Raw genomic sequence first — 19,863 nt, 5'->3', positions numbered from 1 at the left:
GACACTACATTTTTGTATGCTTGTTTGATTGTTTCCCTGTTTCCTTAAGCAGTGGATATGTCAACTCATTTGCTTTCTATTTTGTTTGATAATTAGTAGTAAATAGGAGGTTGGAACATTAGGTAAAAGTAGTCAGTACGAACATTAGAGTTGCGGTCTGCTATTAATTGTTCAGTTATTTATTATTTTATTGATTTTATTGATTATACTTTGTCACTGTCTCCCACATTAGTGAGGTAGCACAAGTCAACAGATGAAAAGGATGGCCCAACCCACCCACAGACATGTGTATACATACATGCCCACACACGCTCATATACATACCTATACATTTCAACGTATACATAGATACACAGACATATACATATATATACACATGTACATATTCATACTTGCTGCCTTCATCCTTTCCCATCGCCACCCTGCCACACATGAAATGGCACCCCCCTCCCCCCGCACGCGCATGAGGTAGTGCAAGGAAAAGACAAAGGCCACATTCGTTCACACTCAGTCTCTTGCTGTCATGTGTAATGCACCGGAACCTCAGCTCCCTTTACACATACAGGCCCCACAAAACTTTCCATGGTTTACACCAGACGCTCCACATGCCCTGGTTCAATCCATTGACAGCACGTCAACCACAGTATACCACATCATTCCAATTCACTCTATTCCTTGCATGCCTTTCACCCTCCTGTATGTTCAGGCCCCGATTGCTCAAAATCTTTTTCACTCCATCCTTCCACCTCCAATTTGATCTCCCACTTCTCCTAGTTCCCTCCACCTCTGACACATATATCCTCTTTGTCAATGTTTCCTCACTCATTCTCTCCATGTCACCAAACCATTTCAATACACCCTCTTCTGCTCTGTCAACCACACATATCTCTTACCCTTTCGTTACGTACTTGATCAAACCACCTCACACCACATATTGTCCACAAGCATCTCATTTCCAACTCATACACCCTCGTCTGCACAATCCTATCTATAGCCCACACCTTGCAACCATATAACATTGTTGGAACCCATATTGCTTCAAACATACCCATTTTTTCCTTCCGAGATAACGTTCCACACATTCTTCAATACTCCTAGAACTTTCGCCCCCTCCCCCACCGTGACTCACTTCTGCTTCCATGGTTCCATCTGCTGCTAAATCCTCTCCCAGATATCTAAAACACTTTACTTCCTTCAGTTTTTCTCCATTCAAACTTACCTCCAAATTGACTTGTCCCTACTAAACTTAATAGTCTTGCTCTTATTCACATTTACTCTCAGCTCTCTTCTTTCACACACTTTATCAAACTCAGTCACCAGCTTCTGCAGTTTCTCACCTGAATCAGCCACCAGCACTGTATCATCATCGAACAGCAACTGACACTTCCTAAGCCCTCTCATCCACAACAGACTGCGTACTTGCCCTTCTCTCCAAAACTCTTGCATTCACCTCCCTAACAACCCCATCCATAAACAAATTAAACAGCCACGGAGACATCACGCACCCCTGTCCCTAACCGATATTCACTGAGAACCAATCACCCTCCCCTCTCCCTACTCGCAGACATGCCCCACATCCTCAATAAAAACTCTTCACTACTTCTAGCAACTTACCTTCCACACCATATACTCTTAATACCTTCCACAGAGTATCCCTATCAACTCTACCATATGCCTTCTCCAGATCCATAAATGCTACATACAAATCCATTTGTTTTTCTAAGTATTTCTCACATACATTCTTCAAAGCAAACACGTGATCCCCACATCCTGTACCACTTTGAAACCACACCTCTTCCCCCATCTGATGCTCTGTACATGCCTTTACCCTCTCAGTCAATATCCTCCCATATGATATCCCAGGAATATTCAACAAACTTATACTTCTGTGATTTGAAGACTCACCTTTATCCCCTTTGCCTTTGTACAATGGCCTTATGCATGCATTCTGCCAATCCTCAGGCACTTCACCATGAACCATACACACTTTGAATATCTTCACCAACCAGTCAACAACACAGTCATCCCCTTTCCTAACAAGTTGCAGTCAACAACACAGTCATCCCCTTTCCTAACAAATTCCACTGCAACACCATCCAAACCTGCCGCCCTACCAGCTCTCATCTTCTGCAAAGCTTTCACAACCTCTTCCCTATTTACCAAACCATTCTCTCTGACCCTCTCACTTCACACACCACCTTGAGCAAAACACAACACATCCGCCACTCTATCATGAAACACACCCAACAAACCTTCAAAATACCCACTCCATCTTCTCACTTCACCACTACTTATTATTACCTCCCCATTATCCCCCTTTATTGATGTTCCCATTTGTTCTCTTGTCTCATGCACTTTATTTACCTCCATCCAAAACATCTTTTTATTCTCCCTAAAATTTAACGATATTCTCACCCCAACTCTCATTTGCCCTCTTTTTCACCTCATGTACCTTTCTCTTGACCTCCTGCCTCTTTCTTTTATACATCTCCCAATCATTTGCACTGTTTCTCTGCAAAAATCATCCAAATGCCTCTCTCTTCTCTTTCATTAACAATCTTACTTCTTCATCCCACCACTCACTACCCTTTCTAATCTGGCCTCCTCCCATGCTTCTCATACCACAAGCATCTTTTGCGCAAGCCATCACTGCTTCCCTAAATATATCCCATTCCTCCCCCTTTCCTCTTACATCATTTGCTCTCACCTTTTTCCATTCTGCACTCAATCTCTCCTGGTACTTCCTCACACAAGTCTCCTCTCCAAGCTCACTTACTCTCACCACTCTCTTCACACCAACATTCTCTCTTCTTTTCTGAAAACCTCTACAAATCTTCACCTTCGCCTCCACAAGATAATTATCAGACTTCCCTTAAGTTGCCCCTCTCATCACATTAACATTTAAAAGTCTCTGAACTGTTAAGTGTGAGGCATTAAAGGCTAAGAAGTGGCACTAGAGTTCACCAGTTATGGAGATTTTTTTTTTGCCATGGACACCCCTTTGAGGGAGTTCCTGAAGGGAATGGGCATCAAAGCTTTAGATAGGTAGATCGATTGACTTGGGAGTTCCTGAAGGGAATGGGCATCAAAGCTTTAGATAGGAAGATCGATTGACTTGGGAGTTCCTGAAGGGAATGGGCATCAAAGCTTTAGATAGGTAGATCGATTGACTTACCTTTAACTTTTCAGAGTTCTCTCCTGCTGTAAGTTTAGCATAAATACTTCTTAAAATGAGTATCTCCAAAGAAGTAAACCACATTTGTCCATTTCATTAAACAAATAATTTTGATAATTATTTCAAAGGTTCAGGTCAAAGGATATGGCATGAAGAAGGGATTTTGTAATTTATGGGAATTACAGCAAATAATCAGAAGTACTAGCTTTACGGAGACAATTGGAGTAACATTGCTCATTTCAAATTTCAGTGAACTCACAGGTGACATGTTTTCCATCTCCATACTATTTGCCATTTCCCACTTTAGCAAGGTAGCATTAAGAACAGAAGACTGAGCCTTTGAGGGAATATTCTCACTTGGCCCCCTTCTCTGTTCCTCTTTTGGAAAATTAAAAAAATTAGAGGGGAGGATTTCCAGCCTCCCGCTCCCTCCCCTTTTTGTCGCCTTCTACGACACGCAGGGAATATGTGGGAAGTATTCTTTGTCCCCTATCCCCAGGAATAACAATTACATATATGCAAAGAAATGAAAAAACAAGCTCTTCCTTAGCATGTGCTTTACAATCCACTGAAATGTTTCCTTGAGTCTACGGGAACTGTGCAAGAATATACAGTTTAATCCATTTAAATTACATCACCAAATGGTAACCTATTCACTAAGTTAAGGGTGAATTGTGCTTGTAAATATTCCACTAGTTTAAGTTGTACATCATTTCAAACCGAAAGTAATCCTAGTTCATTGTAATAAACTAATGAAGAAATTTTTTGAATATATGACGATATCCCATATAGAGATTCAGTATCAGTGAATATTAGAATTGCTGCAGTGATGGGGTTAAAGAAGCATTTAGTATTACTTGTTTTATTTTGTTTATTATATATACTATTTTCTTTGACTACTTAGCTTACTTCCATTCTCAGCCCTCCCCATTTCCTTAAGGTTTAATTATCCTTGTATGAATGAATCAATGTTATGTGCTAGATACCAAGGAAGGAACTGGGGGTCTGTGCTTGGTAAGAATGGAGGCAACTGAGCAGTTTTGACTTTCTTCAGAGTTACCTTTATTGGTTCCTTATGAAATAATTGTCCTGCTGCCAGGCAACAATAGCATTGAGAACTATAAACAGAGAATATATACTCTCTTGCATCAAGGTAGGTCTTCTGCAAGTGTATCAAGCACTGGTTAAGCTTTTAAGACTAGAAAAGGCATTATGGATCACACAGATTTAAAGATTTTGCAAATGCCTTTCTTCCTTAAAAGTGGGAAATATTGTAATGGATACAGGTTAATTGCTTACAGGTTTATGAAATATTCTTAGAAATTTAAATCTTTATTCACAGACTGTACAAGAATTTAGACATGTGGGATGTTGTTCGGGGCATCGTACAGGGGAACTTAGGAAACATAAAAAAGGAAACAAGAGCAGCACTTGAAGCTGAGGCCACAAACAATCAAGTCCAGGCTTTTCTTCATTATCGCACAGCACTCAACACCACAAACTGGGAAGAAGAACCAGAACCAGCAGAGGTGAATATTTATAAAATTAAGAGGTGTTTATAACCACATCCATCCTTTTAGGGGCATAGAGTTTTTGCCATCTGTTTGTGTGACAGTTGCATATTCTTAATAATGGATAATCTTGTTGGATCATAACATGATGAGATTACTCAGACTGTATCATTGATTATAGGAAGAGTTCAAAGACTCTGCCAAATTGTCTGTCTGATATATATTTCCAAACATATCCAGACCTTTACTTTCAAGTCAAAGTTTTGGTAAACCATAATTAACCTGGGTAAAATATCCAAATGTCTCTCTTTTACATGCCTATCAGTTGATATGTAATCCAGTAATGCCCACTGACCCTCTCGCCTGTTGTTTTTCAGCACACAACTCAAGCTCTTCACCATTTCTTTTCATAATACTGAATACCCCATGCACCCCAATTATACCTTCAGCTACCACATCACTCACCTTCACATTCAAATCACCCATCACTAATGTGTGGTCTTTTACATTGAAACTGCAGATGCACTCACTCATCTGCTCCCAAAACACTTGGCTCTGATGATCTTTCTCTTCATGGCTTGGTGTATAAACACTAATAATCACCCATTTCTCACCATTCACTCAGTTTTAACCACAACCATATCAAATTTACTTCCTTTACTTTTTCGCTTGCCCCCACAACTTCTGCTTCAGGAGTAGTGGTATCCTTCCTTAGCTCTTGTTCTCTCACTAACCCCTGACTTTACTCCATAGACATTTTTAAAGCATTCTTCTCCTTTACCCTTGACCTTTGTTTCACTCAGAGCCAGAACATTCAGGTTTCTTTCCGTAGACAAACTACCTGTGTCTCCTCTCTTCTCATCTTGGTGGCATCCACACACATTTAGACTCTCCAACCAGAGCTTTCAAGGAGGATGATCACTCCATGTTTGGCTCTTTTTTTCTGTTCTGTCTTTTAGAATTCTTTCTCAGAGAAAAAGGAGGAGATTTGTATGTGGCATTTATTGAGCTGGAGAAAGGATGTAATTGAATGTAAAGGTGCTTTGTGAAAGTTCTTTAGGATATATGATGTGTGGGGAAAACTATTAGAAGCAGAGGAATTTTTATCAAGAGAGTAAGGCATGTGTTCTAGTAAGTAGAGAAAAGGTGAGTGGTTCCATGTGAAGATGGGTCTGTGATATGGATGTATGGTCACCATGGCTGTTTACTTTGTTTATGGAGAAGAAGGTGATGGAGGTAAATGTAAGAATCTTGAAGAGAGGGAAAGTCATGCAGCCTGGAGGGTGTGAGAGCACCTGAGAGGTCTGAGTGAGAAACTGCTGAAGTTTGTGTCTGAGTTAGAAGACCGTGTAAAAGGAGAAAGCTGAAAGTAAGTGTGAATAAAAGCAAGGTTTATTAAGATAAGCAGTGCAGAGAGATAGGTTAGTTGGGGTGAGTCCTTGAATGGAAATAACTTGGAGGAAGTGAAATGTTTTAGATACCTGGGAGTGGACATGGCAGCAAGTAGAACCTTGGAAGTAGAGTTGAGTCATACAATGGACGAGGGGTGAAGGCTTTAGGAGCATTGAGGAATGGGTGGAAAGAGAGGTCACTATCTGGGATGGTGAAAATCGGCATGTTTGAAGGTAGTGTAGGGCCAACGATGATGTATGGATATGAGGCATTGGCTGTAGATGAGAATGTACGGAGGAAGATGAATATGTTCGGAATGAAATGTTTTAGGAATATGTGGTGTGAGGAGCATTGATCAAGTAATTTATGGGAGGGTAAGAGAGAAGTGTGGTAATGAGAAGGCTGTGGTTGAGAGAGCCCAAGAGGGTGTGCTGAAATGATTTAGAGATTGGGAGAGAATGGGTTGACAAAGGGGATATAGGTGTCAAAAGTGGAGGGAACAAAGAGAAGTGAAAGACAAAATTTGGAATGGAGAGATGGAGTGAAAAAGATTTTGACTGATTGAGGCCTGAACATGCAGGAGGGTGAAGATCATGCACATGATAAAGTGAATTAGAGCAATATGGTAAATAGGAGGCAATGTGCTGCCTCTGGATTGAACCAGGGCTTGTGAAGCAGGCAAGGGAAACCACATAAAAGATTTTTTTAGGCCTAGTTGTGGATGGGTGCTGTGGTTTTTATGCACTTCACTTGAAAGCTAGAGAATGAGTGTGTGTGAATAAGGTCATTTCTTTGTCTGTAAGTAACTATAGCTTGCTAATGTAGGAAACTGCACATGTATGAAAGAAAAAAAATATATAGATATAGACATTTGCATGCTGAGTGCATTAGGAAGTCTGCAGAAAGAGATGCCACTTTTTATAAGGGCAAAAATGGTTATATTGTATGATATTGTATTTCTGGTGGTATTGTGTGGAAGTGAGGCTTGGGCCCTAGGTAAAAGAAAAAGTACAGAAAAGGATGGATTTTTGGAAATAAAGTGTTTGAGCATAGTATGTGTGATGAAGAGGATTGATTGACTGAGAAATATAGTATAAGAGAGAGTTGTGGTAGTTAAAGACGTAATACATACATACAGAAGGAAACTATTACTGGATATGAGCAGGTGAGGTCTTTTCATTGTCTTGCTGGCTATACCTTGCTGACGTGGGAAACTGCACACAAGTATGAAGGAAAAAGAAAAAGTGATATAAATTCTTGTATTCTGTGTGGATTTAGGAATGTTTAGAAAGAAATATACTTTTTGTTAGGGCTAACACGGTTTTGTTTTATGGTATAGTATTCCTGTTGGTGTTGTATGAATGAGAGGATAAAAGAGAAAGTTTGGAACATAATGGATTTTTGGATATATGTGAGGACATGTGTTGTGAGGAGGGTTGATCTAATAAGAAATGATAGGGTAAGAGAGCTTTTGTAGTTAGAGCCATATATCTTTTTTGTATAATACATACATACAGAAGAAAGCTTTTACTCTCAGTAGCAAGCCACAAAACAGGATAAAATTATTTGTTTCAAGCTTGCTTTACATTGTTTGTTTGTTGGATCATGAGAAATAATTGAAATATTTTTGCATGAGATAAATTCTTATAAAATTCTTATAAACACCAATATTCAGGATTGTGGAAACTATGGAGATAAAGGACTTATGTTAAGAGATAAATCTGTTATCTGTATTGTCATGATATATCAGTTTTTTGGGCTGTACGTATATTTTGACCAAGGTTTAAATGATAGACATAGTTACACATATTGCTTACAGGCTAGAGGGTTGAAAGAATACATCTTATGTAGAAAAGAGAATGATTTAACTTGTATTGTCTTCTCATGTGTTTGTAAAGGTAGACAAAGTTTAATGCTATCCTGAACCTTGTTGTGATTTAGAAAACTGATTAATGAAAAAATACTAAGTAGAAATTTTGTCTTCCAGGTTCGTGTATGGGAAGAATGGTATGCAACATGTGCTGAAATGCTTGGGCAATGGTCTGAGCTGGAAAACTTTGTGGAGAATCGCTTCCTGCGAGAAGAAAATGGACAGTTGAAATTAGATCGTGTATGGCTCCTCCCACATCCAACTACTGCCATCCTTCCTGCCTTGGTGCACTCTAAACTCATGAATATCTTAGATGGAGCAGAATGTGATGGAAACCTTTTTAGCTTTATAGATGATGCCATTGGGGAACCTCGCCATCGAGCATTGCTTGAAGGAGAATTACCTCTTCAGTTAGCTGTTATGTCATTGCATCAGCAGAAGATTGCCCAAGCACAGTCTTTTTTGACAACAGCTACCTCTGCCACTCTACGTTCTCTAGCTCAGTACTCTCTCTTAACTCCAAAACCTCTTATAGCCACTTTACGCAGTGTCCAGTTGCTAACAGAGTTTGGTGACTTTCTAAATACAATCAGGTATACAGGGAATGATTCTTTCTCCATTAAAGTGAAACAGAAAGTTTCCAGTTGGAAAAAACAAGGAGCAAATCTAACAGACAGTTCTCTTTTGGTCCAGTGTTTGTCTTCATACCGAAATCTTTATCTCCACCTTCTAGAGAAGGAATTATCAGAAGACTGTCCTCAAGATGTTTTAAAGGTTATTAAAGACACAAAAACCTCCATTCACAGATCTGTCATTAGGGCAGCCATTGTAAACCGTAATTATCACTTAGCTACCAGACATTTAAAAAAACTAAAGCCATTATCAGAAGATTCTGAGGACAGCTGTTCAATTGCTCAATTCTTTTTTCTAATGACAGAAACAAACATCCTTCGAGGACAGGGTAAGCCAAGCAGTCGGCTTCAGTACTTAGTGGAGGCATGGGCAAAGTTCCTAGGTAAAGTTAGCAGCATGCCAATACTGGAACAGGATGCTTCAGTAGAGGTGCAGTACCTAAGACTAGAGTCCTCTCTGTGCTATGAAATTTGTGAATCTATCCGGGAAATGGGTGATGAATGGCATCCAAAAAATCAGTACATGCAAGTTTTGGCTACTAAATTTTCTGGTCTTTGTGGAAGGGAGTCATGGTACAATGAACTACTTGGTTGCAGCTACAAAAGCCTTAAACATGCTGTAAGATGTGCTGAAGATAATTTACCTAAACTTAATGAAAAAGATGAAGTGATCCAAAATCCAGGTAAGGATGTTCACATGACACTGGCAAAATACTGTGAAGACTGTCTGGAAAATTGGAGTGATAATATAGATGCTTATGAATATTCCAAGTCCTTGGTAATTTCTGTACTCAGGTCCATGGCACTAGGGTCACGGGATGCCCATTTCCATTTTCCACGCCTTATTAATCTGATGGAAGAAGATCCAAGTCTTGTAAAGACTTTCAGGGATGAATCTGAAAGAGTACCTACTTGGATGTTTTTACTTTGGTTAAGTCATATTCTTATCTATGTTGATAAAGCCTCTGGCCCTGCTCTGCAACCTATTGTAGAAAAATTAGCTGCTGAATACCCTCAAGCTGTTGTGTATCCATTTGGTATTAGTGTCCAACATTACAACTTTACTAGTAACAGTGGTAAATCTGCAAAAGTCATGTGCCAGAAGGTTGAATCCTTGTTGAGTAGCAACAGCCTCCTCCATCAATTTGTGTCTGCAATATCACTCATGGTTGTGCCATTCATTGCTTTCAAAGATAGAATTACCAGCCTTATGTTAGAGAAGGATAAGAAGTGTATTGAGGATAGGTTGAAGAAAATTGAATGTGACTTTCTGAAGTTGAACAATAGGTCTACCAAAGGTACTGCACTTGAAAAGGGTGAAATATATTTGAATAAAGACAGGATCATGAAAGATGTTGTACAAACATTTAACAAGTCATTTGGAGAGGGCCTGAAGAAAATCAAGACTATGTCTGTGCCAGATATCATGAAGGCCTTAGAATCTGTTAAGAAGAAAACGGGTCACACTGCAGATGACCTTAGAAGACTGCCAAGACAGCTAAAGGCATACTCACCATGGCTTGCAAATTTTCATGCATCTAAATACTCAGAAGTGCTGGAATTACCTGGTCAGTATTCTGGAATGTCCAAACCTCTTCCTGAATATCATGTCAAGATCTCCAGTTTTGATGAAAACTTGATGCTAATGCCTTCATTGCGCATTCCCATGAGAATTATTGTCCGAGGTGATGATGAAAAAGACCATAAGTTCTTGGTGAAATGGGGTGAAGATTTACGTACAGACCAGAGAATGGAACAGATGTTTACACTAATGAACACTGTTTATTGTATTTCTCCATTTTGTGCACGAACAACATCACGACCTTCTCTAGTTACATATCAAGTAGTACCACTCTCCCTTGAGGTGGGACTCTTACAGTGGGTGGAAGCAACTCAGCCATTAAAGGAGTTCATGAATGACTCTTACAAAGAAAATGAGAAGAGAGGTTATGAGGATGCCTATGCTTTTTACAGAAAATCAGAACATTGGGATATTGTGAAGAAGAGTAAGAAAAAGGATGTTGTCAAGGCTTATAAAGATGTGGTAAACAAGATTCCCTGGGATCTTTTACGTCGTGGACTAGTTAAACTCTCATGTAGCAGTGAAGGTTTTTTCTCTTTGCGTAGTGCTTTTGCTGTCAGTTATGCTACTCTCTGCATATCTCATTGGCTTCTTGGGATTGGTGATCGCCACTGTGGGAATTCTTTGCTCAGTTTAAAGACAGGGCGTGTTGTTGGCATTGATTTTGGACACCATTTTGAGTCTGCTGCACAGTTCCTTCCTGTTCCAGAGTTGATGCCATTCCGTCTTACTCCCCAGATTGCTAATGCCTTTCAGCCTGTTGGTCAAGTAGGAATGCTTAGGGAGATAATGGTATCTGCATTAGGAGCTCTCCAGGAATCCCGTCATGTGCTAATAGCCGTCTTGGAAGCATTTGTGAAAGAACCAACAAAAGATTGGCTGGAATTTGTAAGGCGACAGGAAGGAAATGTGGAAGTTAGTAATGTAGAAATGTTTTCTCAAGATCGTATTAAGCTACTAAAGGCTAAACTGAATGGTGTCAATCCTGCTAATGTGACTATGTGGGCAGTTTCACAGAACAGACATGTTAAAAAAGACCATACCATTGTGGAGTGCCTCCGACAAGTGATTTTAGGCATTAAAGGAGAAAATATGCGGGCAGATATTGGCAAGAATGAATTGAGTACACACTTACAAGTAGATGTTCTTTTGGAGCAGGCATGTGACCCTAACATCCTGGGACGAACTTGGATTGGATGGGAACCTTTTATGTAGGAAGATTAGTTTTGAAATGCCATAGTGCAGGATTAATGCTTCTTGAATTTGCTGGAGCTGTTGAGGTACTCACAATGGTATGCACTGAAATGGTAACCTTATTATATAGTATATGTGGATGTAAGTGATGTGGCCTTCTTTTCCTCTTCTGGGCACTTCCTTGCTAATGTGGGAAATGGTGTTAATTGATAGGTGTGTAAAAGAGAGACTCTTGGATGTTAATGTGCTGAGAGGGGCAGCTGGACAGATGTCTGATCACTGTCTTGTGGAGGCAAAGGTGAAGATTTGTACAGGTTTTCAAAAAAGATGAGAGAATGTTCGGAAGAAGCGACTGGTGAGAGTAAGTGAGCTTAGAAAGGAGACTTGTGCGAGGAAGTACCAGGAGAGATTGGGTGCTGAATGGCAAAAGGTGAGAGCAAACGACGTGAGGGAAGTGGGTGAAGAATGATATGTATTTAAGGGAGCAGTGATGGCTTGCACAAAAGATGCATTTGGCATGAGAAAGATGGGAGGTGGGCAGATTAGAAAGGGTAGTGAGTGGTGGGATGAAGAAAAGTTGGTAGTGAAAGAGAAAAGAGAGGTGTTTGTGTGGTGGGGTAGCAACAGGAATGGATGAAGGCAAGTAAATATGAATATGTACATGTGTATATATGTATATGTCTTTGTATGTATATGTTGATATGTATATGTATGTATATGTGCGTGTATGGGCGTTTATATATATATATATATATATATATATATATATATATATATATATATATATATATATATATATAAGTGGAGGGGCCATTCCTTGTGTTTCCTGGCACTACATCACTGATGCGGGAAACAGCGATTAAGGATAATAAATATATGAATATATATATATATATATGTCCTTTTTCAGCTCACAAATTTACAACCCCTTCATCATTTCCATTTACAACACTGAACACCCCAATGTACACCAATTATACCCTCAACTGCCACATTACTCATCTTTGCATTCAAATCACTCATCACTGTAACCCAGTCTCATGCATCAAAACTGCTAACACACTCAGCTGCTCCCAAAACACTTACCTCTCATGATCTTTCTTCTCATGACCAGGTGCATAGGCACCAATAATCACCCACCTCTCTCCATCCACTTTCAGTTTTACCCATATTAATCTAGAGTTTCCTTTCTTACACTCTATCACATACTCCCACAACTCCTGCTTCAGGAGTAGTGCTACACCTTCCTTTGCTCTTGTCCTCTCACTAATCCCTGACTTTACTCCCAAGACATTCCCAAACCACTCTTCCCCTTTACCCTTGAGCTTCATTTCACTCAGAGCCAAAACATCCAGGTTCCTTTCCTCAAACATTCTACCTATCTCTCCTTTTTTCTCATCTTTGTTACATCCACACACATTTAGACACCCCAATCTGAGCCTTCAAGGAAGATGAGCACTCCCCGCATGACTCCTTCTTCTGTTTCCCCTTTTAGAAAGTTAAAATACAAGGAGGGGAGGGTTTCTAGCCCCCTGCTCCCATCCCCTTTAGTTGCCTTCTATGACGCGTGGGGAATGTGTGGGAAGTATTCTTTCTCCCCCATCCCCAGGGATGAAAGAGGACTGGTGATTGGGAATACCTGTTTTAAAAAGAGAGATATACATAAGTATACGTATGTAAGTAGGAGAGATGGCCAATGAGCATTATTGGATTACGTTTTAATTGATAGGTGCGTGAAAGAGAGACTTTTGGATGTTAAGGTGCTGAGATGGGCAACTGGAGGGATGTCTGATCATTATCTTATGGAGGCGAAGGTGAAGATTTGTAGAGGTTTTCCGAAAAGAAGAGAGAATGTTGCAGTGAAGAGAGTAGTGAGAGAAAGTGAGCTTGGAAAGGAGACTTGTGTGAGGAAGTACCAGGAGAGGTTGAGTGCAGAATGGAAAATGGTGAGAGTAAATGACCTAAAGGGAGAGGGGGAGGAATGGGATGTATTTAGGGAAGCAGTGATGGCTTGCGCAAAAGATGCTTGTGGCATGAGAAAGGTGGGAGGTGGTTAGATTAGGAAGGGTAGTGAGTGGTGGGATGAAGAAGTAAGATTGCTCGTGAAAGAGAAGAGAGAGGCATTTGGACGACTTCTAGGAGGCAGGAGGTCAAGAGAAAGGTGCAAGAGGTGAAAAAGAGGGAAATGAGAGTTGGGGTGCGAGAGTATCATTAAATTTCAGGGAGAATAAATGGATGTTTTGGAAGGAGGTAAATAAAGTGCGTAAGACAAGAGAACAAATAGTAACATTGGAGAAGGGGCCTAATGGGGAGGTAATAACAATTATGGTGAAGTGGAGATGGAGTGAGTATTTTGAAGGTTTGTTGAATGTGTTTGATGATAGAGTGGCAGATATAGGGTGTTTTGGTCGAGGATGTGTGCAAAGTGAGAGGGTCAAGGAGAATGGTTTGGTAAACAGAGAAGAGGTAGTGAAAGCTTTCCAGAAGATGAAAGCTGGCAAAGCAGTGGGTTTGGATGGAATTGCAGTGGAATTTATTAAAAAAGGGGGTGACTGTGTTGTTGACTGGTCAGTGAGGATATTCAATGTATGTGTGGTTCATGGTGAAGTGCCTGAGGATTGGCAGAGTGCATGCATAGTGCCATTGTACAAAGGCAAAGGGGATAAAGAAGAGTGTTCAAATTACAGAGGTATAAGTTTGTTGAGTATTCCTGGGAAATTATATGGGAAAGTATTGATTGAGAGGGTGAAGGCATGTACGAAGTATCAGATTGGGGAAGAGCAGTGTGGTTTCAGAAGTGGTAGAGGATGTGTGGATCAGGTGTTTGTTTTGAAGAATATATGTGAGAAATACCTAGAAAAAAGGATGGATTTGTATGTAGCATTTATGGATCTGGAGAAGGCATATGATAGAGTTGATAGAGATGCTTTGTGGAAGGTATTAAGAGTATATGGTGTGGGAGGTAAGTTGCTAGAAGGAGTGAAAAGTTTTTATTGGTGATGCAAGGCATGTATACGATTAGAAGGAGAGGAAAGTGATTGGTTCCCAGTGAATGTCGGTTTCCGGCAGGGGTGCGTGATGTCTCCATGGTTGTTTAATTTGTTTATGGATGGGGTTGTTAGGGAGGTGAATGTAAGAGTTTTGGAGAGAGGGACTGTTGTGAATGAGAGGGCTGGGAAGTGAGTCAGCTGTTGTTTGCTTATGATACAGCGAAGCTGGTGACTGAGTTTGATAAAGTGTGTGAAAGAAGAAAGTTGAGAGTAAATGTGAATAAGAGCAAGGTACTTAGGTTCAGTAAGGTTGAGGGACAAGTTAATTGGGAGTTAAGTTTGAATGAAGAAAAACTGGAGGAAGTGAAGTGTTTTAGATATCTGGGAGTGGATTTGGCAGTAGATGGAACCATGGAAGGGGAAGTGAGTCACAGGGTGGGGGAGGGGGCAAAGGTTCTGGGAGCATTGAAGAATGTTATCTCGGAGAGCAGAAATGGGTATTTTTGAAGGAATAGTGGTTCCAACAATGTTATAAGGTTGTGAGGCATGGGCTATAGATAGGGTCGTGTGGAGGAGGGTGGCTTTGTTGGAAATGAAATGTTTGTGGGCAATATGTGGTATGAGGTGGTTTGATCGAGTAAGAAATGAAAGGGTAAGAGAAATGTGTGATAATAAAAAGAGTGTGGTTGAGAGAGCAGAAAAGGGTGTATTGAAATGGTTTGATCACATGGAGAGAATGAGTAAGGAAAGATTGACAAAGAGGATATATGTGTCAGAGGCAGAGGGAATGAGGAGAAGTGGGAGGCCAAATTGGAGGTGGAAGGATGGAGTGAAAAAGATTTTGAACTGTCGGGGCCTAAACATACAGGAGGGTGAAAGGCATGCAAGGAATAGAGTGAATTGGAATGATGTGGTATACCAGGGTCGACGTGCTGTCAGTGGATTGAGCCAGGGCATGTGAAGCATCTGGGGTAAACCATGGAAAGTTTTGTGGGGCATGGATGTGGAAAGGGAGCTGTAGTTTTGGTGCATTACACATGACAGCTAGAGACTGAGTGTAAATGAATGTGGCCTTTGTTGTCTTTTCCTTGTGCTACCTTGTGTGTACTCAGGGGGAGGGGGGTGCCATTTCATGTGTGGTGAGGTAGTGACTGGAATGGATGAAGGCAGCAAGTATGGATATGTACATTTGTATATATTTTTATGTCTGTGTATGTATACGTTAAAATGTATAGGTATCTATACGTGCATGTGTGGACGTTTATGTATATACATGTGTATGTGGGTGGGTTGGGGCAATTCTTTCATCTTGTTTCCTTGTGGTACCTTGCTAACGCGTGAGACAGCGACTAAGTATGATAAATAAATAAAATGAAATATGATGATAGTATGTATATATTTATGTGTTTTTATGCTTGTTTGCCATTTCCCACATTTGAGGCAGCACTAGGAACAGACAGAGAAAGGCTTCATTTGCTTACATCCCTTCTCTTTCATGTGGAATTTACCAAAACATCAACTCTCTATTCACAACCAGGATCCACAGGCCTCTCCATGGTTTCCCCTGGTTGCTTCTCATTCCATGGTTCAGTCCATTGACTGCACATCAACCCTCGTATACCACATCATTCCCATCTTTCCAGTTCGCTGTATCTCATGCATGCATTTCACTCTCCTGCACGTACAGGCTCCAACCACTCAAAATATGTTTTAACTCTATCCTTCCATGTCCAAATTGGTTTCCCCTTCAGCTTGTCCCCTTTACTTCTGACACATATATCATCTTTGTCAACCTTTCCTTAATCATCCTCTCCTTATGTCTAAACCATCTCAGCACAAACTCTTCAGCTCTTCTCAACAACACACTTCTTATTTCCCCATCTCTCCCTTACCCTTTTGTTACTTACTTGGTCAAACCACTTTCTGTCACATTTTGACCTCAGACATTTCATTTCCAACAACACATCTGCCCTCTTTTGCATGTCTTCATTTATAGCTTATGCCTCACACTCATACAACGTTTTTGGGACTACTATACCTTGAAACAACCATTTTCACTCTCCCAGATAATGACCTCTCTTTCTGCACATTCCTCAATGATCCAGAACCTTCATCCCCTAACCCACACTATGACTCATTTCTGCTCCCATGGTTCCATTTGTTGCCATGTCCATTCCTACATATCTAAAACAATTAAATCCTTCCAAATTTTCTCCATTCCAACTTACATCCCAACTGACCTGTCCTTCTGCCTTGCTAAACTTAATAACCTTGCCCATATTCACGTTTACTCCCAGATTCCTCTTTTCTCTCTCTTCCAAACTCAGTCACAAACATTGGCAGTTTATTACTAAAATTTTGTACCAATGCTGTGTCATCAGCAAGTCAAAATTGACTTGCTTCCCAGGCCCCTAACATCTACAGACTGCATACTCACCCCTTTCTCTAAGATTTGCATTTACCTCCCTCACCACTCAATCCATAAACATCTATGATGATTTCACTCACCCCTACCACATACCGTTCTCTACCTAGCACCACTCACTCTCCTCTCTTCCTGCTCCTGCACCTGCCTTATATCCTTAATAAGAATTTCCCACTTCTAGCAGCTTTCCTCCCACACCAGGTATTTGTAAGATTTTCCACAAGGCATTGCTGTCTGTCATCCCTATCATATGCTTTCTTGAAATCGTAGATGTCACTTACAAACCCTTCTGTTTCTTTAGAAATATTTCTCACACATTCCCTACCACTTCTGAAACCATTTTGTTTGTTTTTAGTTTGATTCTCAGTACATGCCTTTACCCTGTCAATCACCCATGTCTCATTCAACTTACAAGGTACACTTAACAAACGTATGTATACCTCCACAGTTTGAACACTCATCTTTGTCCCTCTTGCTTTTATATAATGGCACTGTACATGCATTCTACCAATCCTCAGGCAACTCACCATGATCAATACATACATTGAAAATCCTAACTAACTAGTCAGTAACAGTCACCCCCTTTTTTAAGAAATTCAACTGCATTACCATCCACTGCAGGCACCTTGCCACATTTAATCTTACACAAGGCTTTTATAGCCTCTTCTTTCTTCACCAATCCACTTTACATGACTCTCACTTTACACACCTTCCCAACCCAAACACCCTACATCTGCCACCTTATCACCAAACACATTTAACAGTCCTTCAAAATACTCACTCCATCTCCTCACCTCACTTCCCCATGGGCCACCTTCACTGATGTTCCCATTTATTCTCTTGATTTTCTTACATTGTTAGACTTCCAAAAATCTTTTTATTTTCCCTTCATCTTCCTCTTGATTTCCTGCCATTTCCTCTTATACATCACCGTAAGTGCTGTCCATATATCTCTTGTTTCTCTTTCACTAGCAACTGTACTTTGTCATCCCACTACTCACTACCCTTTCTCACCACCTCTCCTCCCACTTTATGCATGTTACATCTCCCATTCCAAAACCACTTCCCTTGCTTTATTTACTCTCATCTTCTGCTCCCAATCTCTCTTGTAATTTCTTCACACAAGTCTATTTTCTAAGTTTACTTCTTTCAACACTCTTTTCACACCCATATCATTTCCTCTTCCAAAAACCTTTAAATCTTCACCCATGTTTCTATCAGGGAATGGTCAAACAACCCACCAGCTGCTCTTCTAAGCACATTCACATCCAAGTCTCTCTTTTATATACCTTTCAATTAGTATGTAATCCAATAATGCCTACTGACTATCTTTCCTATTCACATGCACATATTTGTATATTTTCCCTTTTTTTTAACAGAGGCATTCACAATCACCAACGATTTTTCATCACACTTCTACAAGCTGTTCATCATTTCGATTCACCTTCCTAGTTTTACCCTCAACTATTACATTACTCACCTTTGCATTTAAGTAATCCATTACTAATACCTGGTCTCTTGCATTGAAACTCCTGACACACTCACTTAGCAGCTCCCAAAACACTTGCCTCTCATGATCTTTCTTCTCATGGATAAGTGCATAAGCACAAATAATCACCCATTTCAAACAGTCCACTTTCATTTTTGCCCACATCAGTCTAGATCTCACTTCCCTACATTCACACAACTCCTGCTTCAGCAGTAGTGCTATCCCTTCCTTAGCATTTGCCCTCACACCAACTCCTGACTTTGATCTAGGACATTTAGGAATGATTCTTCCCCATTACCTTTGAGCTTTGTTTCACTCAGAACTAGAATATCAAGGTTCCTATCCTCAAATATAATACCTCTCCCTCTTTTATTCCAATCTTAGTTACATCCACACACATTCAATCTCCCCCGTCTGAGCCTTTGAGAAGGATAAGCATACCCTTCTTGGCTTCTTCTGTTTTATCTAATAGAAATTGTAATACATGAAGGGAGGAGGAAGCTTGAGTCCCAAACTCCCGTGCCTCAAAGTTGCCTTCTACAACTTGCAGGGAATGCAAAAGTAGAAATCTTTCTTAACCTACATAAGAGTATGCCCATCAGTTCTTGCCATTCCAATCATCCTCAGCACAAGAGTGTTGTGTAGACATAATATGAACTTGTTTGTAGTAAGACATTTTAGAGTGTGAAAAAACTAATTGGGTTTTTGTCTTTTAATTTTAGTTGTTGTTGAACATAATACTGTATTGCAAAACTATTCAGTTTAGAATTTCGTTCTTCTATGTACGCAGTGACTTGTGTTGCAAGATACAAGGTAACTAAATGGGCCTAAATCTGCTATGTTCAAGTAAAATATTTTATAACTTCTATTGGTAAATTTATGAAATTTAGAATGCTTTAGCTATAATTCTGTTTTATGATGCTGAATTCATCCCAAGTAAATTCTTCTCAAATACTATGATTTTATTTAAATTTCCATTTGATGGTTTTTTTCCACTTGTAAAAGCAATACCAGACTCCACCTGTATTAGTTACAGCTCAAGTAAAAAGTCACCTTTGGCAAGGTTTTAGCATTGTGAGTAGAGAAGCAGTGTTGTTGAAGAAAATCTTATTCCGAGGAATCCATTCTTTCCTTGCTTCAGATTGTTGTGCATATTTCCTGAAGCTGCATGAGCCTCAGAAAAGGGGTTCTGGGATTATAGAAATAATTAAATCTCTCTCTCTCTCTCTCTCTCTCTCTCTCTCTCTCTCTCTCTCTCTCTCTCTCTCTCTCTCTCTCTCTCTCTCTCTCTCTCTTCTCTCTCTCTCTCTCTCTCTCTCTCTCTCTCTCTCTCTCTCTCTCTCTCTCTCTGTTTACTCTCTCTCTCTCTCTCTCTCTCTCTCTCTCTCTCTCTCTCTCTCTCTCTCTCTCTCTCTCTCTCTTCTCTCTCTCTCTCTCTCTCTCTCTCTCTCTCTCTCTCTCTCTCTCTCTCTCTCTCTCTCTCTCTCTCTCTCTCTCTCTCTCTCTCTCTCTCTCTCTCTCTCTCTCTCTCTCTCTCTCTCTCTCTCTCTCTCTCTCTCTCTCTCTCTCTCTCTCTCTCTCTCTCTCTCTCTCTCTCTCTCTC

The 19,863-nt window shown here is 40.2% G+C and overlaps 1 protein-coding gene across 1 annotated transcript in view; it reads left to right on the top strand.

Annotated features, from left to right (window-relative positions):
* Window positions 1-19,217, top strand: part of LOC139750406 (DNA-dependent protein kinase catalytic subunit-like) — a 254,167-nt gene extending 234,950 nt beyond the window's left edge. Inside the window, exons 47-48 of the mRNA XM_071665164.1 lie at window positions 4,518-4,704; window positions 8,066-19,217. Of these exons, the coding sequence (XP_071521265.1) occupies window positions 4,518-4,704; window positions 8,066-11,377 (3,499 nt within the window). The 3' untranslated portion in view covers window positions 11,378-19,217. The remainder of the gene's footprint in view (window positions 1-4,517; window positions 4,705-8,065) is intronic.
* Window positions 19,218-19,863: the final 646 nt, after the last annotated feature.

This window comes from Panulirus ornatus, chromosome 9 (genome assembly GCF_036320965.1).
Source record: "Panulirus ornatus isolate Po-2019 chromosome 9, ASM3632096v1, whole genome shotgun sequence".
NCBI classification, from domain to species: Eukaryota; Metazoa; Arthropoda; class Malacostraca; order Decapoda; family Palinuridae; genus Panulirus; species Panulirus ornatus.
This window is presented reverse-complemented; position numbering and strand designations above follow the sequence as displayed.